This window comes from Euleptes europaea, chromosome 5 (assembly GCF_029931775.1).
Source record: "Euleptes europaea isolate rEulEur1 chromosome 5, rEulEur1.hap1, whole genome shotgun sequence".
Classification (NCBI taxonomy): domain Eukaryota; kingdom Metazoa; phylum Chordata; class Lepidosauria; order Squamata; family Sphaerodactylidae; genus Euleptes; species Euleptes europaea.
Genome location: NC_079316.1, coordinates 115,082,296 through 115,100,747, shown reverse-complemented (window position 1 = coordinate 115,100,747; position 18,452 = coordinate 115,082,296). Strand labels below are relative to the sequence as shown.

Sequence of the window (18,452 nt, the reverse complement as noted above, 5' to 3'; positions counted from 1 at the left end):
GTCGGGTTGAATGGACCACTCTTAAACCATCCTGCTAGTCTAGGTCTGTTCCATGACAGTAACTGGTTGTGGGTCAAGGGGGTTGTGTGTGTGTGACTTAATCTGTTGCAGAGTCTGACAAATGGCTGCTTCCCCCTCCCCCTCCCCCCCGATTAGGTCTGTAGTGGTCTCCACATTGCTAGTGAAGCAAAACCAATCAAACAGGAATGAATGCCTCTGCTATTTCATGGCAGCCATTTCATTGAAAGGTGTGACCGTGTTGTGTCCACTTAGATGTTCACCTCTTCATGAGCTGCTGCAGGAGGTGTTGAGAGAAGGGAACAGAGAGGGGCCCCCACTGGTGGTGGGGAAATCGCCTTTCCATACCAGCCTCTAAATGTACCCGTGGATATTCTCTGACTGCTGCAGGCTCTGATCTCTGTGACTCCTGATGAGGAAACGTATGACGAGGAAGATGCTGCTTTCTGCCTGGAGATGCTTCTGAGGATTGTTCTGGAGAACAGGTGAGCCTCATAGGTGCCTCCCCTCCAATTGGGACCGTTTTGTCCCCCTCCTGGGATCTCTAAGACTCCTTGTACGTTGTCCAACCCATATTCATTGCGTCTGATCGCTTTCGGCTGAGGGTGAGCAGGAAGTCTTGGAGAAGCATAGACTTCATGCAGACCCTCAGATCTGAATGTATGAAGTGTGCCAAATATGGGATTCAGGGGAGGCAGAGAGCGATGAAGAGTGCCATGGTGAATAGAGGAAGATTTGGGAGCATCAGAATCTCCTTCTGAAAGAGACTAGACAAAGATTTTGAGATTTAGCAGACTGAACTATAGTCCTGTATAGTGTCCTGACCTGAATGGCCCAGGCTAGCCCGATCCCGTCAGACCTTGGAAGCTAAGCAGGGTCAGCCCTTGGATGGGGGACCCCCAAGGGAGCCCAGGGTCTCTACTCACAGGCAGGCAATGGCAAACCACCTCTGATCATCTCTTGCCTTGCAAACCCTACGGGGTTGCCAGAAGTCAGCTATGACATCCACCACCACCGCTGTGTTCACATAGAGATTGCACGCTGTGTTCCCCTGCATTGCACTAGAAGAAAAGAAGAATGTATGAATATTTTAAATAAATTAAATAAACGAAGGAACTGACAACCTCCATCTAGCTGCTGGTTCCTGAGTCCCTGTTTGGGGTCTAAGAGGGGAGATGAGAACATGTGCTCCTGGTAAGAATTGTTTCCAAGGTGCCGTTTGTGGAGTCCTTATGACATCGGTGTAAATGGTTATAGGTGTGTTTCTTTCTGGCACATGGAAGCACACTCCCTTCCTACGTAGTCTTGCCCCACAGTTTGAAAATGCAGGCAGGGGCTTGATCCATTAAAAGCTTGTGGTAAGGAGGATTTGATGAACACTTGGGATCTTGTAGCAAAGTTAGAGATCTAATGAATCCAAGGGGGCTTCATAGAATCACAGTAGGAAGGGACCACCAGGGTCATCTAGTCCAAGCCCTGCACAATGCAGGAAATTCACAACTGCCTCCCCCCCACCCCAGTGACCCCTACTCCACGCCCAGAAGATGGCCACCCCCACCCCCCAAACCCTCCAGGATCCCTGGCCAATTTGGCCTGGAGGAAAATTGCTTCCTGACCCCAAAGTGGCGATCGGCATTACCCTGGGCATGCAAGAAAGGGCCACGAGAGCCAAGCACTGATGCAACCCTTCCTGCCCTCCCTCTCGTGAACTGCCTAAGTTCACAGAATCAGCATTGCTGACCGATGGTCATTTAGCCTCTGCTTAAAAACCTCCAGGGAAGGAGAGCCCACCACCTCCTGAGGAAGCCTGTTCCACCAGGGAACCGCCTTGACTGTCAGGAAGTTCTCCCTAATGTTTAGCTGGAAACTCTCTTCATTTAATTTCAACCAGTTGGTCCTGGTCCGACCTTCTGGGGCTTGGATAGATTAGTTGCTTGAAGATGTAATCCCCATTTAGTGACAGTCTTGAGGGTCTCCCTTCTTGCTGTGAGAGTGAGCGGGAGCATAGGCGTGTGTGCACTTTCCAGCTGGGTCACAGGCCACCTGGATCTGGTTTGTGTATATCTGATCGCAGTGCCCTTCTCCTCTCTCTCTCTCTCTAGGGATCGTGTGGGTTTCGTGTGGCAGGCAGTGCGAGACCACCTCTACCACTTGTGCGTGAATGCTGTGGAGTATTGCTTCCTGGTGGAGAGAGCGGTGGTGGGGCTTCTGCGTCTGGCCATTCGATTGCTCCGCAGGGAAGAGATCAGCGCCCAGGTAAAGGCAGCTGTCTTGACGTGCCTCTTGTTGGAGAGGGCTGCTGCCGTGGGGCATCTGGCCCCTGGGCCTTGCTGGGTCGCTTCACCTGGCACATCCTGTGGACCCCGGAAACGCAGGGGAGACAAAGGCCAGGGAGAAACCCAAGTGTCAGTGAGATGCTGTCAGAGTTTTCTTGAATGCTCTAAGGCAGTAAAGCTCGGTAGAGATGGTCGGGCAGGATCCTTTTCCACTGCAGTTAGTGAGCTTGCCTGACTCAGAGCCCTAAAGCCGAATTGGTTGAAAACAGCAAGGATCTCACGTCTGAACCTAAGAAAGGCCCTGCTGGATCAGACCAAGGAGGCCCATCAAGTCCAGCAGTCTGTTCACACAGTGGCCAACCAGGTGGCTCTACGAAGCCCACAAGCAAGACGACTGCAGCAGCATTTATCCTGCCTGCCTTCCACAGCACCTCATATAACAGGCATGCTCCTCTGATCCTGGAGAGAATAGGCATGCATCATGACTAGTATCCATTTTGACTAGTAGCCATGGATAGCCTTCTCCTTCATGAACATGTCCACTCCCCTCATAATGCCTTCTAGGTTGGCAGCCATCACCACATCCTGGAGCAGGGAGTTCCACAATTTAACTGTGGCTCTCTTGCGGTTTGGAGTCATAGACAGGAGGCGGACTGTTCACAGGCAATGGTGCGTGGCCTTTAAGCTGCCTGTTTCTTGCTGCATCAGAGGCAACCAAAGCCTTTTCTTGCAGCTGTGCCAAGAATTATTCTCCCTCTGCAGCCTTCATAGCCATGATTGGAAGGTTAAAGCAAGATGTCGCTGTAAGCACAGGGGAAGACGACTTGGCTAGTTTAATCACAGGGCAAGGAACAGAAAAGGCTGTCCTGCTGCCCTGAGGTGGGACTCTTCTCTTAAGGCGAGGCCGACGTGGGGGCCCCCTAGAACTCCGCCCTTTTTTCCCCCCCCCTCTGAGCAGGTGCTGCTGTCCTTGCGCATCCTGCTGATGATGAAGCCCAGCCTGCTGAACAGGGTCAGCCACCAGGTGGCATACGGCCTCCACGAGCTCCTCAAGACCAACGCGGCCAACATCCACTCCGGGGACGACTGGTACACCCTCTTCACCCTCCTGGAGTGCATCGGCTCAGGGGTGAAGCCACCCCCGGCTCTGCAGGCGACGGCGAGAGTGGAGAACGACACCGGTGAGGCTGGTTGTCGATAGCGGCTTCTGCTAGTAGGAAACCTGATGCCATCCCTTTCTTGGTTTACCAAATGCCTGCAGAGTTGACAGCAACTTTTTTGGCCAGCCGAAAAGGCCTCACCTGCTCTTGGATGACCGCCCGCCGTGGCGTTGTCCCTTCCCTTTCTTCTTGCCCCTGGTGCCAGACACAATAGCAGTTCTGTTGTGCTGTGTTATCTGTGGAGGAGAGCCGCTTTGTGCCCTTCAACTTGGGTTCACGCCCCCCCTTTAAATGCAGCAAGATGTCACACCTGTTTTAATATACTGGTGAGGAATTGGCACACTTCAGGGGAAGGAGCTGCCAAAGGCAATGTTTTCAAGGCCCTGTAGACATAGGTCGGATAACTACAGAATGGCAAGCTCTTCCTCTCTCTCTCTCCCCCCACCTTAATTTTGGTGCTTTCGCACACACATGCTTTCACACACACATGCAAAATAATGCTGTATTTTAGTGACCAGAAAAACCAAGAATCAGAATTGGGCTTGCTCTAGAATCATACAATCATAGAGTTGGAAGGGGCTGTTAGCCAAATTGCTCAGTTATGAATATTTATATGGGGAATTAGCAAATCAATAACTGGCTAAAGGCGTAACTTCAGGATCTAACCTGTGTCTACGGGTCCGTTCTGAGATTCAAATAATAAGGCGGAAACGATGGTTTTCTTTTAGAGAGTTTACTTAAAATGTGTACAAGCAATCCAATAACACATACACAATCATACAGTCAGAGTCTAGGAAAATAAAGATGGTAGAGCAGAGACTTCCGCCAATGTGGCAGTTTCCCTTTGAAGAGGGGCAATACTACACCTGGTCCAGGAGAAGGGACGTCCGGGGTTCCATCCGGTTAAAATGAGAGAGAAGCGGTTGCAGGGGATTCCCAGGACTCGGCCAGTGAGACGGGAGGAATGCGTGGTCGGGCTGCACAAAACCCACACCAACATAGTGACAGCAAGTATGCGAGGGGAGGAGGAAGGTAAGGTATGGCTGAGAGCGACCCCAGTTATACTCTTTCTGGGGCGGGGGATGATGGAATTACCCCCTTGTGGTTCCCATGAAGAACAAAGGTGGCTAAAGGCCTTAATGGCCGGCTGCTAAGGTGGGACAGGGGGGCAATTGAGACAGGCTAACCTAAACCTATTGACTTGCGGAATTCCGGGAGAGTCTGGAGATGATCGCTGATGGGATTATCGGGCTGGATACAAAGACGTGAACAGCTGCGTCTGGGCGAGGCACTTTCGCAATGCCGGGGGAGCAATCTGCTGGAGCTGATATCTCGGTTCCATCTAATGAGCCATTAATCATGCATATGGAGGGGTGGGGTGCAGGCTACGTGTCTGGTTGTTCCTTGCGAAATGGCTTCTGCTGGAAGCTAGAATGGGGTCGCAGGAAAATGGATTCCCTCTGGTTCATTGGAGGGGCCTGCCTGCCCGTGGTTCCTCTGTTGCTTGTTTCGCGGGACGGTGCGGCAGCCCTTTCCATAGCGTTTGGGGCTTGGTGCATGTCTGGAATGGTGGCGATACATGTCTTTTTGGGGTTGCCATGTAGCCAGTCCGGGAGATGGCAAGCATTCGGTAACAGGGCCATACAGGACATCTAGTCCAACCCACTGCTCAGTGCAGGATCAGCCTAGAGCATCCTTGACAAGTGTTTGTCCAGTTTCTGCTTGAAGACTGCCAGAGAGGGGTAGCTCACCACCTCCCTAGGTAGCCCATTCCACTGCTGAACTACTCTTACTGTAAAAATGTTTTTCCTAATATCCAGATGGTACCTTTTCGCCTGTAATTTAAACCCCTGATTGCAAGTCCTGTCCTCTGCTGCCAACAGGAACAGCTCCCTGCCCTCCTCTAACTAACAGCCCTTCAAATACTTACAGAGAGCAACCCTGTCCCCCCTCAGTCTCCTCCAGACTGAACATTCCCAACTCCCTCAGCCTTTCCTCGTAGGGCTTGGTCTCCAGGCCCCTCACCATCCTCGCTGCTCTCCTCTGTACCCGCTCAGTTCTGTCCACATCCTTTTTGAAGTGGGGCCTCCAGAACTGCACACAGTACTCCAGGCATGGTTTGACCAATGCTGTGTACAACAGAACTATGACATCTTGCCATTTGGATGTTATGCCCCTGTTGATACACCCCAAGACTGCATTAGCCTTTTTGGTTGCCGCATTACACTGGCTGTTCTTATTGAATTGCCCAGAAATGTATCTGCTCTTTCTGATTTTGGTGAGCCTAGTCCCAGTACGCTGCTCGTTCAGTGTCTCCTCATATTGATTGTTTTGACCAATTATGCTTATTAGATGCCTTTTTTGTGTGGACTGTTATTGATTTACACTGTGTGATTCACTTTGAGTCTCTTTTAAGAAAGGCAGACTATAAATTCAGTAAATAAATAAATACTAGGAAAGCAGCAATGTAGGATTTTTTTAAAAGGATGTAGATATTTTAAAGGATATTTAACAATTTTCTGTCCAGTGCTGTACTGTTTGAGTCAGCCTACGGTAACTTACCAAACTTGAGCTAAGTTTCTTCCTATTACAAAACCTCAGCCTACACGCAGTAAGAGGAGAGAGTTGCCGAGACCGTTCTGTTCCAGTGTGGGCAGTCTTGGCTGCTCTTGCACAAGATGGAAAGTGGAGTGTGAGACCTCACCCTGCGTCATTAAGAGTTGCCATCACCTCAGCCATTTGCTTGCATGTGCGTTCTCGTGTGTTTATCTCACTCTGTTTGTTGAAGGGGCTCAGTCGGACAGTGAGATCTACCACCCTAATGAATCCAGCCCAGATCGTGGCTACACTTCTGACTCGGAGGTGTACACAGATCACAGCAAGCAAAGCAAAATGCATCGTTCTGTGACTGACGTCGACGTCGTGAACAGTGGCTGGCTGGTGGTAAGTGATTCTGAGGGCCTTGTGGTTGTGCATGGGGGCGGCAGGAACTGCTCTTCCGCCACTGGTTTGCTGCAGACTGGACTCAGCGACGTGGCCCCAAGCCAGCGGTCAGCCTAGCAGGGGTTGACTGGGGCAGTGCACAAAGAGGGGTCTTGAGGCAGAGGGAGCCCAGAGCACATAGGCTGGGAACTGAAAGTAGTTGTTGGGGAGGTGGTGCTTTTCATGGCCGTGGCACGCTCGGTCAAACCCCGAGCACTTTCTGTTCCGCAGGTTGGAAGGGATGACCTGGACAGTCCAAAAGCCATCATAGGACCCTCCAAGCCGTGCAGCTCACCGCTGGTGAATCAGTACAGTCTGACCGTGGGGCTGGATCTGGGCCCACATAATACCAAGTCTCTGATGAAGTGCGTGGAGTCTTTGTCTTTCATTGTGCGAGATGCAGCCCATGTCACACCTGAGAACTTCGAACTTTGTGTCAAAACCATCCGTATCTTCGTGGAGGCCAGTCTAAATGGAGGTGAGGCTCCAGGTGCATGATTTTGCCACTATCTGTGACCTGAGTAGCATGCGAAAGGGTCCTGGGCAACCATCGCTAAGACAGACACATTGCTTTGTGTGTGCTTTGGGCCTCTTTCTTCAGCAGTTACGGAAGGAAGCTCATCTGCACAAAGGAGCTCCCTGTTTCTCGCTTGGGCATCCTCCTGGGCACGGAAGGAACCCTGGTTCATTCGTTTTCAAAACTACCTGCGCTGTTGGCCGCAGCTAGTTTTGTGAAGGACAGAGCTGTGGCTTGGGCACATGTTGTAAATGGATCTGTCAGCCCGTGACCTGTGTTATGTATCATGTATATTTTTAATGTTAGCTTCCTTGGTGGTCCTGATGAGAGGGCAGAAAGGTGGGGTATAACTTTTGTAAATTAATTAATATGTTGGGCCCATGGCAGACGTTGTAAGGGAATCTCTTGGGCCCATGACGCGTGTTTAATGTTTTATTTAATTGTATTACATATTAATATATCTAATAGTCAACAAACTTAAATCTGCAGATTGGGGCCATGGAGGTAGAAAGGAATTTTTTCCTGTAAATGTGGAGGGGGGGGGGCTTGCCAGAATTGCAGAAAAACCAGAAAACTTAAAAGGGAGGGAGGTTGACTCCTCCCAGGCGCTTCCCTGTGGTGTTGCAGGTGGATGTGGGAAGGGAGGGAGGATTAGGAGCCATGAATGTTCCCTGTGCAACAGCAGGGAAGGAGGCAGGTGGGGGAAGGAGGCAGGCGTGTCCCCCAAATGGAGAGGAAAATGGGGGCCAATAAAATTGAATCCTCTGACCCAACCTTTACCAAACTTGGGGGTTCTTCTAAGTAGAGTCACCAGCAGCTAAGGTGCACATTTGATACCTCTACCTTAAAAAAACAGCCCCCCTCCCAGAGGCCCGCAAAGATTCCCCATAGACTACAATGAGCCTATATCAGACTGGAGAATCATGCAGAGGAAAGATTTCCTGCTGTAGGAAGCCTGTGGGGAATCTTTGCGTGGCTCTGGGAGGGAGGCTGTTTTTTTTAAGTTTGTACTGAGTTCCAGTCCTTGGAGTCACAGCAAAATCAGGCGCAGGGGTGGTTTCTTTTTGTTGTCTGATTCTTGTGCTGCTTCCAGCCTGGCCCTCGGACTGAAAGGCAGACTTCCCCCTTACCTTTCTGCATTTCCTTTCAGTTCTTGGGGATGCAGCAGCTTCCCAAGGTCAATTTATGGTGCCTTTTTGACATTTATGGGGGTATTCTGTGTTCAGGGTGCAAGTCCCAGGAGAAGAGGGGGAAGAGCCATAAGTATGACCCCCGAACAGCCCGTTTCAAGAAGAAAGCCAAGGAGAGGCACTTGAGGGGCTCCGGCCAGCACCAGCCCCGCTCTCCCAGTGATGAGGAGGAAGAGGACGAGAGCGTTCCTGCCAGTTACCACACTGTGTCTTTACAGGTTAGTCAGGACGTAAGTATAGCCTGGATTTCTTCCTCTCCTTTCCCTGCTGTCTGTTGTCCTTGAGAAACATCACTTCCAGTCCCATCTACAGGCCGGGCTTCCTTCTCATTCTGTCCTGGCGCAGCTGCACTCAGCTCTCACCAGAGAAAGAAGAGTGCTGAGCAGGAAGATTTTTGGCCGAGAACAGGCACCTGTCTGCAGACAGCTAGCTCCGCTGCCACCATTGACACTGGGCAGAAGGCTGGGAAAGCAGCAGGGGAGATTGTTCTGAGTCGTGTCAGATAAGTAGCGGAGACATACCTGGCCTCCTCCAATGTGTCAGCTAAGGATGCACCCTTCGGAAAGAGGCCTTGCTAGTATGTGCCTAGGGTGGTACTGTGATTCTGTCCTTGAAGGAGAGCTGGATGCAGGAGGTGGGATTTTCCCCAGCAAGTTGACAAGGAATGTGTAGGATTGGAGGTTTTTTATGTCCTGAGGTGCGAAAAATTCTGGGACTCTGAGATTTGAGGCGGAGTGGGCAGAAGAAAACGTCTGGGCCCACGGGCCAGCTTGTGGTGCGCCACCCGGTGCCTCTGCTGATTTGGGGATTTGCACGCAGACAATTCTGGGCTAAGCATAACCTGGTTTGGTCCTGCAAGGTCATTCCTAGATACTCAGAATCACCTGACATGGACGAGTGTTCAAAAGGCTTTGTATTCTTGCTTTGCAAATCTAGAGCAGCTCGGTGGGCTGAAGGGATCCTAAGAGACCCCAGCCTCAAGTCAGCTCCCCCCTCCCAGGTGCTTTAGAAGGTTGGGGGCTGAGGAACTGAGGTTTACTTATTCCATCTGTGCTGGAACCCTTCCCCCAAGGAGCTTGGAGTGACATTCCTGGTTTTCCTGGGCCTACTTTATCTTCACCAGAACCCTACGAAGGACGTTGGGCTGAGAGAAAATGTCTGGCCCAGAGTCTTTGGCTCGCTCAACACTGCCTGGCACTGTGATAAAAGGGGGTAGATCCTTGGGAGGAGTCTAGTGTGAGACAATCCCCTCTTTGTAGGGAATGGAAATCTTTCTCTTATTTGTAACGTACATATTTTTGCCCCGTTTGGGGGCGTTTTGTTGTGCGTCTGTATTTTGGTAATGAACAATTCACCATCCAAAAAGTCTGGTAAAGTGGTCTTCCTTTTAAGACATGACTTTCTTAATCAAGACAAGAACCGTGCAGGGACCTTGGAGTGGGGTTCTGAATTGGGTAAGCTTGTTCCTTCGATCTCAGAAGGTTGCCTGGGTTTTTTTTGGTCTTCTAAGAATTGCTTTTTGGACACATCCAGGCTGTCTGCTCATCTCCCTTCCTCTCTTTCTTAGATCTTAGCGTTGTTTGATTAGTTTGTGAGTTAACGGGCCCCCCCTCTGTAGGTCACTCATTGTCTGCCTGAACTGTCTAACTGCAGCTGCTGGACCTGATGCACACCTTGCACACGCGAGCGGCCAACATCTACAACTCCTGGGCGGAGGAGCAGCACCACCTGGAGGCCGCAGGGAGGAAGATTGAAGCCGACTCCCAGACTCTGTGGGCCAATTGCTGGTGCCCGCTCCTGCAAGGTACAGCTGGCGCCAGCCTCGCCTGCCAGGGCACGGCAGCCACATGCGCCAGAGCCAGATGTGTGAGGCGGCCGAAGTAGTCCTTCAGAGAAGAGGGGGGTCACAGGGAGGTTGTAGCTGGGTGTCGTGGGAATGGCAAGGCGAGGAGCCAGAGGTGCTCTGGTGGGGCTCACAACACCCTTGGCGGGGGAGCCTTTGCCTCGGCAGGGTCTTGGATGCGCACGGAGCTGTCAGCCACACCCGGGCACTTCCGAAGAGAGTTTCCAGTCCGTTCCAGCTTAAACCTGTGGCCGGCAGGGGGTTATGAAGAGCCGTGCTCTGCCCATTCTCTTTGACACCGTGGCGGTCTTTTTTCTTGGTTATGTTGAAGGAATCCCCACACACACACACACACACACATAGCTTTTCCCACTGACTAACAAGAGTCCTGGAACTCATGACTCACCAAAGTGATTCCCGTGGTGGTTTTACACATGGGAACCATGTGGTGGCAATCACTCTGGTGCACATTTCCCAGGATTTCCAGCCTCCAGGATTTTGGCTGCCCGTGGGAGTTGCCCCCTGTGATTGGTGGGGTTGGGGGAAGTCAGGGCTCAGCAGTGCCCCAGTAGAAGTCCTGGTTCGGTGTTTCAAGCTAGATGTTGTGTTAGTACATTGTTATCCCACCCTTCCCCGAGCTGCTTGGAGCAGTGTACATCATTGCACCTTCCTCCATTTCATCCTCAGAACAACCCTGCGAGGTAGGTTCAACTGAAAGAAAGGGATTGGCCCAACGTCATTCAGTGGCATCCATGTGGCCATGTGGGGACGGGACCCGGGTTTCCTAGAGCCTAGCTTGATAGATGCTGGATGTGTGCTGATGGTTGCTCTGCTGAGGGATTTCCCTATTTGTAACAAGCACCCAGCAGGCCTGGACCTCTGTGGGTGGGTGAGTGTACTGCGCTTCCATGGGTGGAAGCTGCGCCTGGCAGCCAGGATTGGGCACGTCCAGACAGAGACTGGAAGTTCTTCCTCTCATTCTGAACTGCTGCTGTTCGCAGGTATCGCCTGCTTGTGCTGCGATGCGCGGCGGCAGGTGAGGATGCAGGCCCTGACCTACCTGCAGCGGGCTCTCCTGGTGCATGACCTGCAGGCCCTGGATGCCTTGGAGTGGGAGTCCTGCTTCAATAAGGTACCTCACGTGCCTGCCTTGGCAGGGGGAGATCGGGGGGGGGGGTCTGCATCGCTGGAAGGTATCGAGACTCATCCAGGCTTCAGTGTGTTGTCTGAGCACATTTAGAGCAGGTCACTGGCTCTTCATGCAGATGTGGGCTTATGCTCAGAGAAATCAATTTCAAGAGCAGCCTCTCTGTTGCCCCAAGTCAGGTAGAGGAAGCCACACACCCCCCACTGGATCTGGAGGGCCTTTAAGTGGAGATCCAGCGAGCTCCTTGAGATGTGAGTGCTCTGAGATGTGCTCATTGATATCCGTTCCCATTTTCTGAACCACTGCCTGATAGCAAATGACTTTTGGGAATCTCAAGAGGTCTGCCCAGAAGAGCACGAGGGACCCCGAGCAACGGATCCCTGGAATTCTTGCCACAGAGCTGCAAGTGGGCAGCGAGTCATTTGCTGAAGAACGTGGTGTTTGTGTAGTCCCAATACAGCTAGGGTGGGGGAGAAGGGACTGGTGGCAGCTGGGAAGAGGGGTGCTTCCTGCTCCTCCACCAGCCCCCCCCCACAAGGCAATGCTTCCTCAGCCAGCCATGGCCTTTTGATCTGCTTAAGAGGAGGTTTCTTGCTCGCCACCAGTCCTTCAGGTTTTGCCCCTTTTCCTAATCTCTTCTCATCATAAGCCAGGCAACCTGTGCTGATCAGGAGAACTGCAAAATGAAGTCTCTCCCTCAGTTGAGGGAATCCCCAGGAATGCAGAAAAAGGTGACCTCGCCTAAATATTACGGTGCGAGCTGAAACCTGCCAGAGTCAAGGTAGGCCCCAGGCGAGCCAGCCGCTTCCATTCAGCCCATAGCCTGATGGGGCCAGGAACTGCCCTGTAGGACTGAGGTTAGGGGTCGATGAGGAGCACATTCCTTCCCTATCCTCCAGCCCTGGGCTATAGGGCAGTTTCTCTATGTGGCTGAGTGTTTGAACTTTGGGTCCCCAGACTGAGAAACAGCAACCTGCATCTTATGGCCCTGATGCTGAGAGATGCAGCCATATGAGGAAAGGTAAAAGTAGTCTCCTGTGTAAGCACCAGGTCATTACTGACCCATGGGATGACGTCACATCACGGTGTTTACTGGGCAGACTCTGTTTACGGGGTGGTTTGCCATTGCCTTCCCCAGTTGTCTACACTTTACCCCCAGCAAGCCGGGTACTCATTTTACTGACCTCAGAAGGATGGAAGGCTGGGTCAACCTTGAGCCGGCTACCTGAACCTGACTTCTGTCGGGATCAAACTCAGGTTGTGAGCAGAGCTTTTGACTACAGTGCTTCAGCTTCCCACTCTGCACCACATTGGTGCTCTTCCATACAAGGACACCTCCCTTATAGGCCTGAGGTTGGGAGAGAGGCCAGAAGCAAGTCAGCAAGTTTGTTGTGGGGCCTCACACTTCTTGTTGTAAAGTAGGAGGCCCCTGTTGCTGTAGCAGCAAAATGAGACAACCCACGAAGAGGAGAGGATGGAAGTTTGGGGCTGCACAAGAGCAGAGTGCAGGTGGAAGCCCTTGAGCGGAAGGTGGAAGCAATCACTCAGCCGTCATGGGGGGGGGGGTGCGCGCGCATCTAGCTACATGCCTGGGGGTGCTTGGGCTGTGCATCTTCCTTTGCTCATCGCCCCGTGCCTCTGGCTCTCGCAGTCACAGCCGGCACACGGCCCTTGCCGGAAGTCGTGGCGCTGGTTCTTGCTGCGTGGGTGGCCTCAGCCTGGTTGGGGTCTCGCCCCTCGTGGCAGAGACAGAGCGGTGACTGGTTGGGCTTCTGAGAGGGCAGCGGGCGTGTGGGGGGGGGAGGAGGAGGAGGCCCCCAAGGCCACTCCCGTCCACTGAACAGCAGGAGCGGATTAAGGAGAGGGGAACAAAAGGGGGAAATACCCCCCTCCCAAAAAAGAACGGTTCCTAGTGGGCACATTTTTTTCTTTACATTACCTGTTTGCCTGTTGGTTCCTGTTGTCCCAAAAGGGCAGACCAGAACAAGTGGGTTGAAACTAAGTCAAAAGAGTTTTTGGCTAAATATTAGGAAGAACTTCCTGACAGTGGAACTTTCCTCAGTGGCACAGGCTTCCTCGGGAGGAGGGGGTGGGCTCTCCTTCTTTGGAGGCTTGTAAGCAGAGGCTAGATGGCCATCTCAGCACTGCTATGTGAACGAGAGGGAGGGCAGGAAGGCTTGTGTCAGTGTTTGGCTCTCATGACCCTTTCTTGCATGCCCAGGGGTCAGGAAGCCCATTGCCACTTTGGGGTCAGGAAGAAATTTTCCTCCAGGCCAGATTGGCCAGGGATCCTGGAGGGTGGTTCCCCCCCCCATCTTCTGGGCATGGAGTAGGGGTCTCGGGGAGAGTGGGGAGGTAGTTGTGAATTTCCTGCATTGTGCAGGAGTTGGACTAGATGACCCCTGAGATCCCTTCCAGCTCTGTGTTTCATGCATCAAACAGGTGCTGTTTCCTCTGCTGACTAAACTCCTGGAAAACATCAGCCCAGCAGATGTTGGCGGGATGGAGGAGACCAGAATGAGAGCGTCGACTCTGCTTTCCAAGGTGCCAGAAGGCTGCTGGCTTCCTTTCTCTGAGCGTGTCGCATACTGAGCTACTGCTGAGAGGGCTACTTTCCCAAGGAGGGGAGGTGGAGGCTGGGCTGCGGGTCGTGTGAAGCAACCAGTGAGCACACAGTGGCCTTCAATCCGCCCTCCCACCCACCCTGGGAGATGGGCGCCCCACACCTTGGACATGCACCCAAGTTAGAAGTGGTCCCGTCCCCCATCCCCCCCCCCCGCCGGTGAGAAAAATAAACTTGCCGTCAGTCCCCTTTTGCTTTGCGTCAGTTCTGTTATGAACCAGGGGCTTCCTTGGAGGAGTCCTTGGACTTTTCAGCTGTCTTATGCCTTTATGTTGGGGCAGCAACAAGTGTTCAGCACACACCCCCGTCCCAAAGGTGCACCTTCTCATGGGAAACCAGAGAGAGAGAGAGAGAGAGAGAGAAGCGCATTAAGATCGTGGATGTCTTTCCCGTTTTGCCTTGTCATTTAACATTATTGGTCACAGAATTTGGCATTGGTGAGGGAAATGGTTTTTTTAAAATACACAAGGGGCCTTGGAGAACTTTCTGGCCATCTGAAGGGGGGTGGGGGCTTTAAGTGAGGCGCTGCAGGGCTTGCGAGTGTCTCAGAAGGAGCTGCCAGGAGTGGGAGTTCTGGAAGAAGCACCCGCCCCCCCTGGCCCCTCTTCACCTCTGGCTTTGGCTTCTCCTCTGTTCCAGGTCTTCCTGCAGCACCTGTCTCCGCTGCTCTCCCTCCCCACCTTTGCTGCTTTGTGGCTGACCATCCTGGATTTCATGGACAAGTACATGCACTCCGGCTCCAGCGACCTGCTGGTATGTGGTTTGCTGCTCCTTCCGATTTCCACTAGCTCCCCTTGCCTGATGTAGCTCTAAAAGGCACACAGGCAGTCGGACCTCTTTTACTTCCACATGTTTCTCCCCAATGGCTTTGAGGTTTCATGCGCGCCTGGCATTCGGTCAAGAAGCTGCCCTGCTCCAAGGTTCACTGACCCTGTTATGACCTCCAAAGTGAACCAGACAGCCGGCTGCGGAAGCAAGATCTGGCTCTGAATCTCCAACATGTCTTGTTTTGCAGCCAGAGGCTATTCCTGAGTCGCTGAAGAACATGCTGCTGGTGATGGACACCGCCGGAATATTCCACAGCGCTGACTCCCGGACCGGCTACTCAGATCTCTGGGAGATCACCTGGGAGCGCATAGACTGCTTTCTGCCAAAGCTGCGAGATGAGCTCTTCAAACAGACAGTCATCCAAGGTACATGGGCGGGCAGGCAGGCAGGCAGCTCCTGTGTGCTGGAGAGCCAGCAAACAGCCTTTGCCTTCCGAGAGAGGGGTCCCGCAGCGGGCAGCCTTCCTCCAAGGCTGTTGGCAGCTGCTGCACTAGGAACTTGGACTCCCCATAGGCAGGAGCCCGTTCGCGGTGGCTTGAGCTGGAATGTCAGGTGCTTCGGAGCAACGGTTCCGGTCTGCTTGCTGGGCAAGAGCACCATGGCAGGTCCTGAGGCGATCCAGAGGCCACTGTGGCAAGTTCCCTTTGCTGCATGAAAGCAAACTGGGGCCCCCGCAGACTTGTGATCCTGGACACTTTCCTAAGTTAGGCCCCTCTGAAGGGTCTGATGGAAGCGCTTTGCTGATTCCAGCATTGGAGTAGACCCCAGAAGTCTTGTGTGTGGAGAGAGCCCTTGTTCCACACTGTTCTCAGAACTGCACACCTGACATGCTGGTGATGGTGCCAGATCTTGAAAATTCAAGCTGGGTTAGAGGAGCTGCCTCCCCCCCCCTCTAGAAAATATAAGGTTTTCTGCTTGTTGCTTTTATTTAGACCCCGTTTCAACTTTACCATCAGAGATGCATCCTCCACAACCAGCCGTGTCTGTCCTGCCACATTCTTCTGGGGGGGACACAAGGCCAGCCCCCCACCCGGCACCTCCTGAGAAGACTCTTGAGCGGACAGCCAGTGGTAAGCCCTTCACCTCCTGCAGGGATAGGGGTTTGTGTGTGCGTGTGCGCGCACAAGTAAATTACCTGGCCAGCAACATTCACGGTGCTGCATTGCAGGCGGACGGCTCTGCCCCCCAGGGGGACTTTTGGTGGTCTGCAGTTCGCAGTGTAGGTTGCCCGCAACTGGAGGGGGATGAACGGGAGAGGCAAGGGTAATGTGAGTGAGTGAGGAGCAGAGTGAGCCGCGCACGAGTGAGTTCTCTTTCCAGGGGGTTGGTTGTGTCAGGGGCTTCACCGGAAAGGCAGGTTTTGAGAAGGGGTGTGTGTGGGGCGGGGGAGGGGGCCACAATGGAATGGTCCTGGGAGGGAGCTTCGGGTATAAAAGTGAGCCAGGAAGGAACGGCTAGAGCTGTTCCAAAGAACAAGGGAAATCAACAGGGAAGAAGCCACGTGGTCTTGAGTTTAGAGAGCAAAAGAGGGGAATTGGAGGCATGGGGGGGCAGATCCCACCGGATGCTTCTGCAGGCTCCTCCCCTCCCACCGCCTGGGAGGGAGGCTGTTGTGGGAGAGCCCCCTCAGCCAGGAGAAGCATTTGGGCAAGGAAGTTGCGCTGCACTGATGGAAATCTCATCTGATCGGCTCGGACCAGGGGTCCAGCCTCTTGTCTCACACAGCAGCCAACCGGCTACCCCAGAAGGTCAACAAGCCGGGCATAAGAGACCAAGGCCTGTCTCTGATGCTGCCTCCTGGCACTGAGCCCCAGAGGCAGAATGTGGAGGTTCCTTTCAGCCACCGTGGCTAGTAGCCATTGATGGATCTCTCCTTCATGGGTCTGCCTAATCCCCCTTTTAACTTCATGGGTGGCCCTGAGTGCCGGCATTGTGGGAGAGGGAGAAAAAGCTTCCTGTGTCCACTTTCTCCACCCAATGTGTAATTTTGTAAACCTCTGTCATGTTGCCCCTTAGCCATCTGTTTGCAAAACTAAAAAGTCCCCGAGTCCTCAGCCTTTTCACGTAGGAATGCTGCACCAGCCCCTTAATCATCTTGGCTGCCTCTTCTGTACTTTTTCAAACTCTGCTGTATCCTTTTTAAGGCACGGTGACCTTAGGACATCACGATCAGAGAGAATGTAAGGACTTGAGAAAGAATGATGTATTTGAAACTTTAGAGAAGAGAAGGCAAAGAAGGTATTCGTTATCAAGAGAGAGGTTCGCGGGGTTAGGGTTTTCATTAGCCAGTCTGAGGGACAGCAGACTGAAAGCAGGAAACAGAATACCGAGGGCAGGAGAAAAAAAATTCAAGATGGTACAGCAGGTGTGTGGGATTGCTGGCAGGAAGCCGGGACAGGTTCAAGACAGCAAATAGAGCAAAAGGTGGAAAGTTCAGAAAAGGAAATTAGGGGATGAGGCAGAAGAATCCGCAAGAGGGGTGAGGAGAAAGGGGTGGGGACATGAAACAGGCAGGGGAGGCACCCAGGTGGCCCATGGAGATTTGGGCAGAGGCCGATGCAGAGAAAAGGCAGAAGGAAAGTGACATTAGGAAAAACTGAAATGAATCTGGGTTAGAAATGTAGATTGTTTAGTTCAACAGAACAAGGGGGGAGAACATCTACAGTGAAGATAATCTTGAAGAGAACAGACTTTGGGCACAAACATCTTTCAGAGGCGCAAGTTGAAAAAGCTGGATAGAAGAGATTAGTTAAAGGTTGTGGAGGAGCAAGGAACTCTGAAAGAAAACTTGGTGTGAAGTCAAGAAGAAAAATCAGAAGAGGGAAACAGCTCCTTGGAAATAGAATGAAAAGGAGAGCCTTTGGATCCAGAGAGAGACTGGGAGGAGTAGATGGAACGGGGAGGGGAGAGAGTTCCTTTGGGTGACGGCCAGAGAGAGTTACAGGAGGGCTCTCTAAACACCCTAAGCAAGAGCAGGCTGGATGAAAATTGGGGTGGGTGGGTGTCCTACTACTCGGCTGTGGGGGCCTCTCCCCAAGAGAGCAGCAGCATCAGAACTTCCTCCTCTTTCTTCTGCAGATCCTGAGAATGCCTCTGCCCCTGGCAGCAGCCCCCCCTCCGGACCTCCGATCCTGTCTCCAGTGAAAGTGAGTGTGGCGAAAGAGACCCCTACAGCCATGGCCCAGCAGCCGCTGATCCTGCAGCCTCTGGCTTCCCCCTTGCAGGTGGGGGTGCCACCCATGGCCCTGCCCATCATCCTGAACCCCGCCCTCATAGAGGCCACCTCTCCTGTGCCACTCCTGGCCTCCCAGCGGCCCACTGACCCCACGGCCACTTCTGAAGTCAACTGACGGGGAGAAGAGGGCAGCTGGCAGCCGGGCTGGCGGCGTCACAGGATCCAGGCAGAAGCCGTGTTTGCTGCTGTGGGGCAGGCCCCAGCCGGAGGGCGGCAGGCTTTTTTGCCAAGGGGACCGTCCTCTCTGGTGGAGCCCAAGCCAAAACTCGCATCCCGGAGTGACTTCCATCTCTGTGTGGTCCGGGGCCCGTTCCCCTCCTCTTGAGACCTGGAGAGCAGCAGCCAGGCCTTCAGCGCAGACCCCTGCAGCTTGTGGCTCCCGGCAGAGGAGAGCGAAGGAACCAGTTTCCCCCAAGAGATTGAGCAGCGGGGCTTCCGTAGGCACCCTGCCCCTCTGCTGCCTGGCCTGGCCTGGCCTCTGCCTTGACTCTTGCCCAGAAGGGTGCTGGTTTTTGAGGCCACTCTTCGCCTCTTGCTGCCCCCCCCCCCCCCCGGGCTCGAGACAGGCCAGTTTTGTCAGTGACCTGCCAGAGATGCTCTCTGCAATGCCAAGCAAGCCACACCACCTTGACC

At 53.1% G+C, this 18,452-nt stretch overlaps 1 protein-coding gene across 1 annotated transcript in view; it reads left to right on the top strand.

The window, feature by feature from the left end:
- The window catches only part of GBF1 (golgi brefeldin A resistant guanine nucleotide exchange factor 1), an 89,294-nt gene extending 71,360 nt beyond the window's left edge, over positions 1-17,934 (top strand). The window contains exons 29-41 of the mRNA XM_056850558.1: positions 409-503; positions 2,121-2,274; positions 3,253-3,475; positions 6,243-6,397; positions 6,668-6,914; positions 8,180-8,361; positions 9,797-9,947; positions 10,988-11,118; positions 13,576-13,677; positions 14,396-14,509; positions 14,772-14,949; positions 15,517-15,654; positions 17,663-17,934. Of these exons, the coding sequence (XP_056706536.1) occupies positions 409-503; positions 2,121-2,274; positions 3,253-3,475; positions 6,243-6,397; positions 6,668-6,914; positions 8,180-8,361; positions 9,797-9,947; positions 10,988-11,118; positions 13,576-13,677; positions 14,396-14,509; positions 14,772-14,949; positions 15,517-15,654; positions 17,663-17,934 (2,142 nt within the window). The remainder of the gene's footprint in view (positions 1-408; positions 504-2,120; positions 2,275-3,252; positions 3,476-6,242; positions 6,398-6,667; positions 6,915-8,179; positions 8,362-9,796; positions 9,948-10,987; positions 11,119-13,575; positions 13,678-14,395; positions 14,510-14,771; positions 14,950-15,516; positions 15,655-17,662) is intronic.
- The last annotated feature ends 518 nt before the right edge of the window (positions 17,935-18,452 follow it).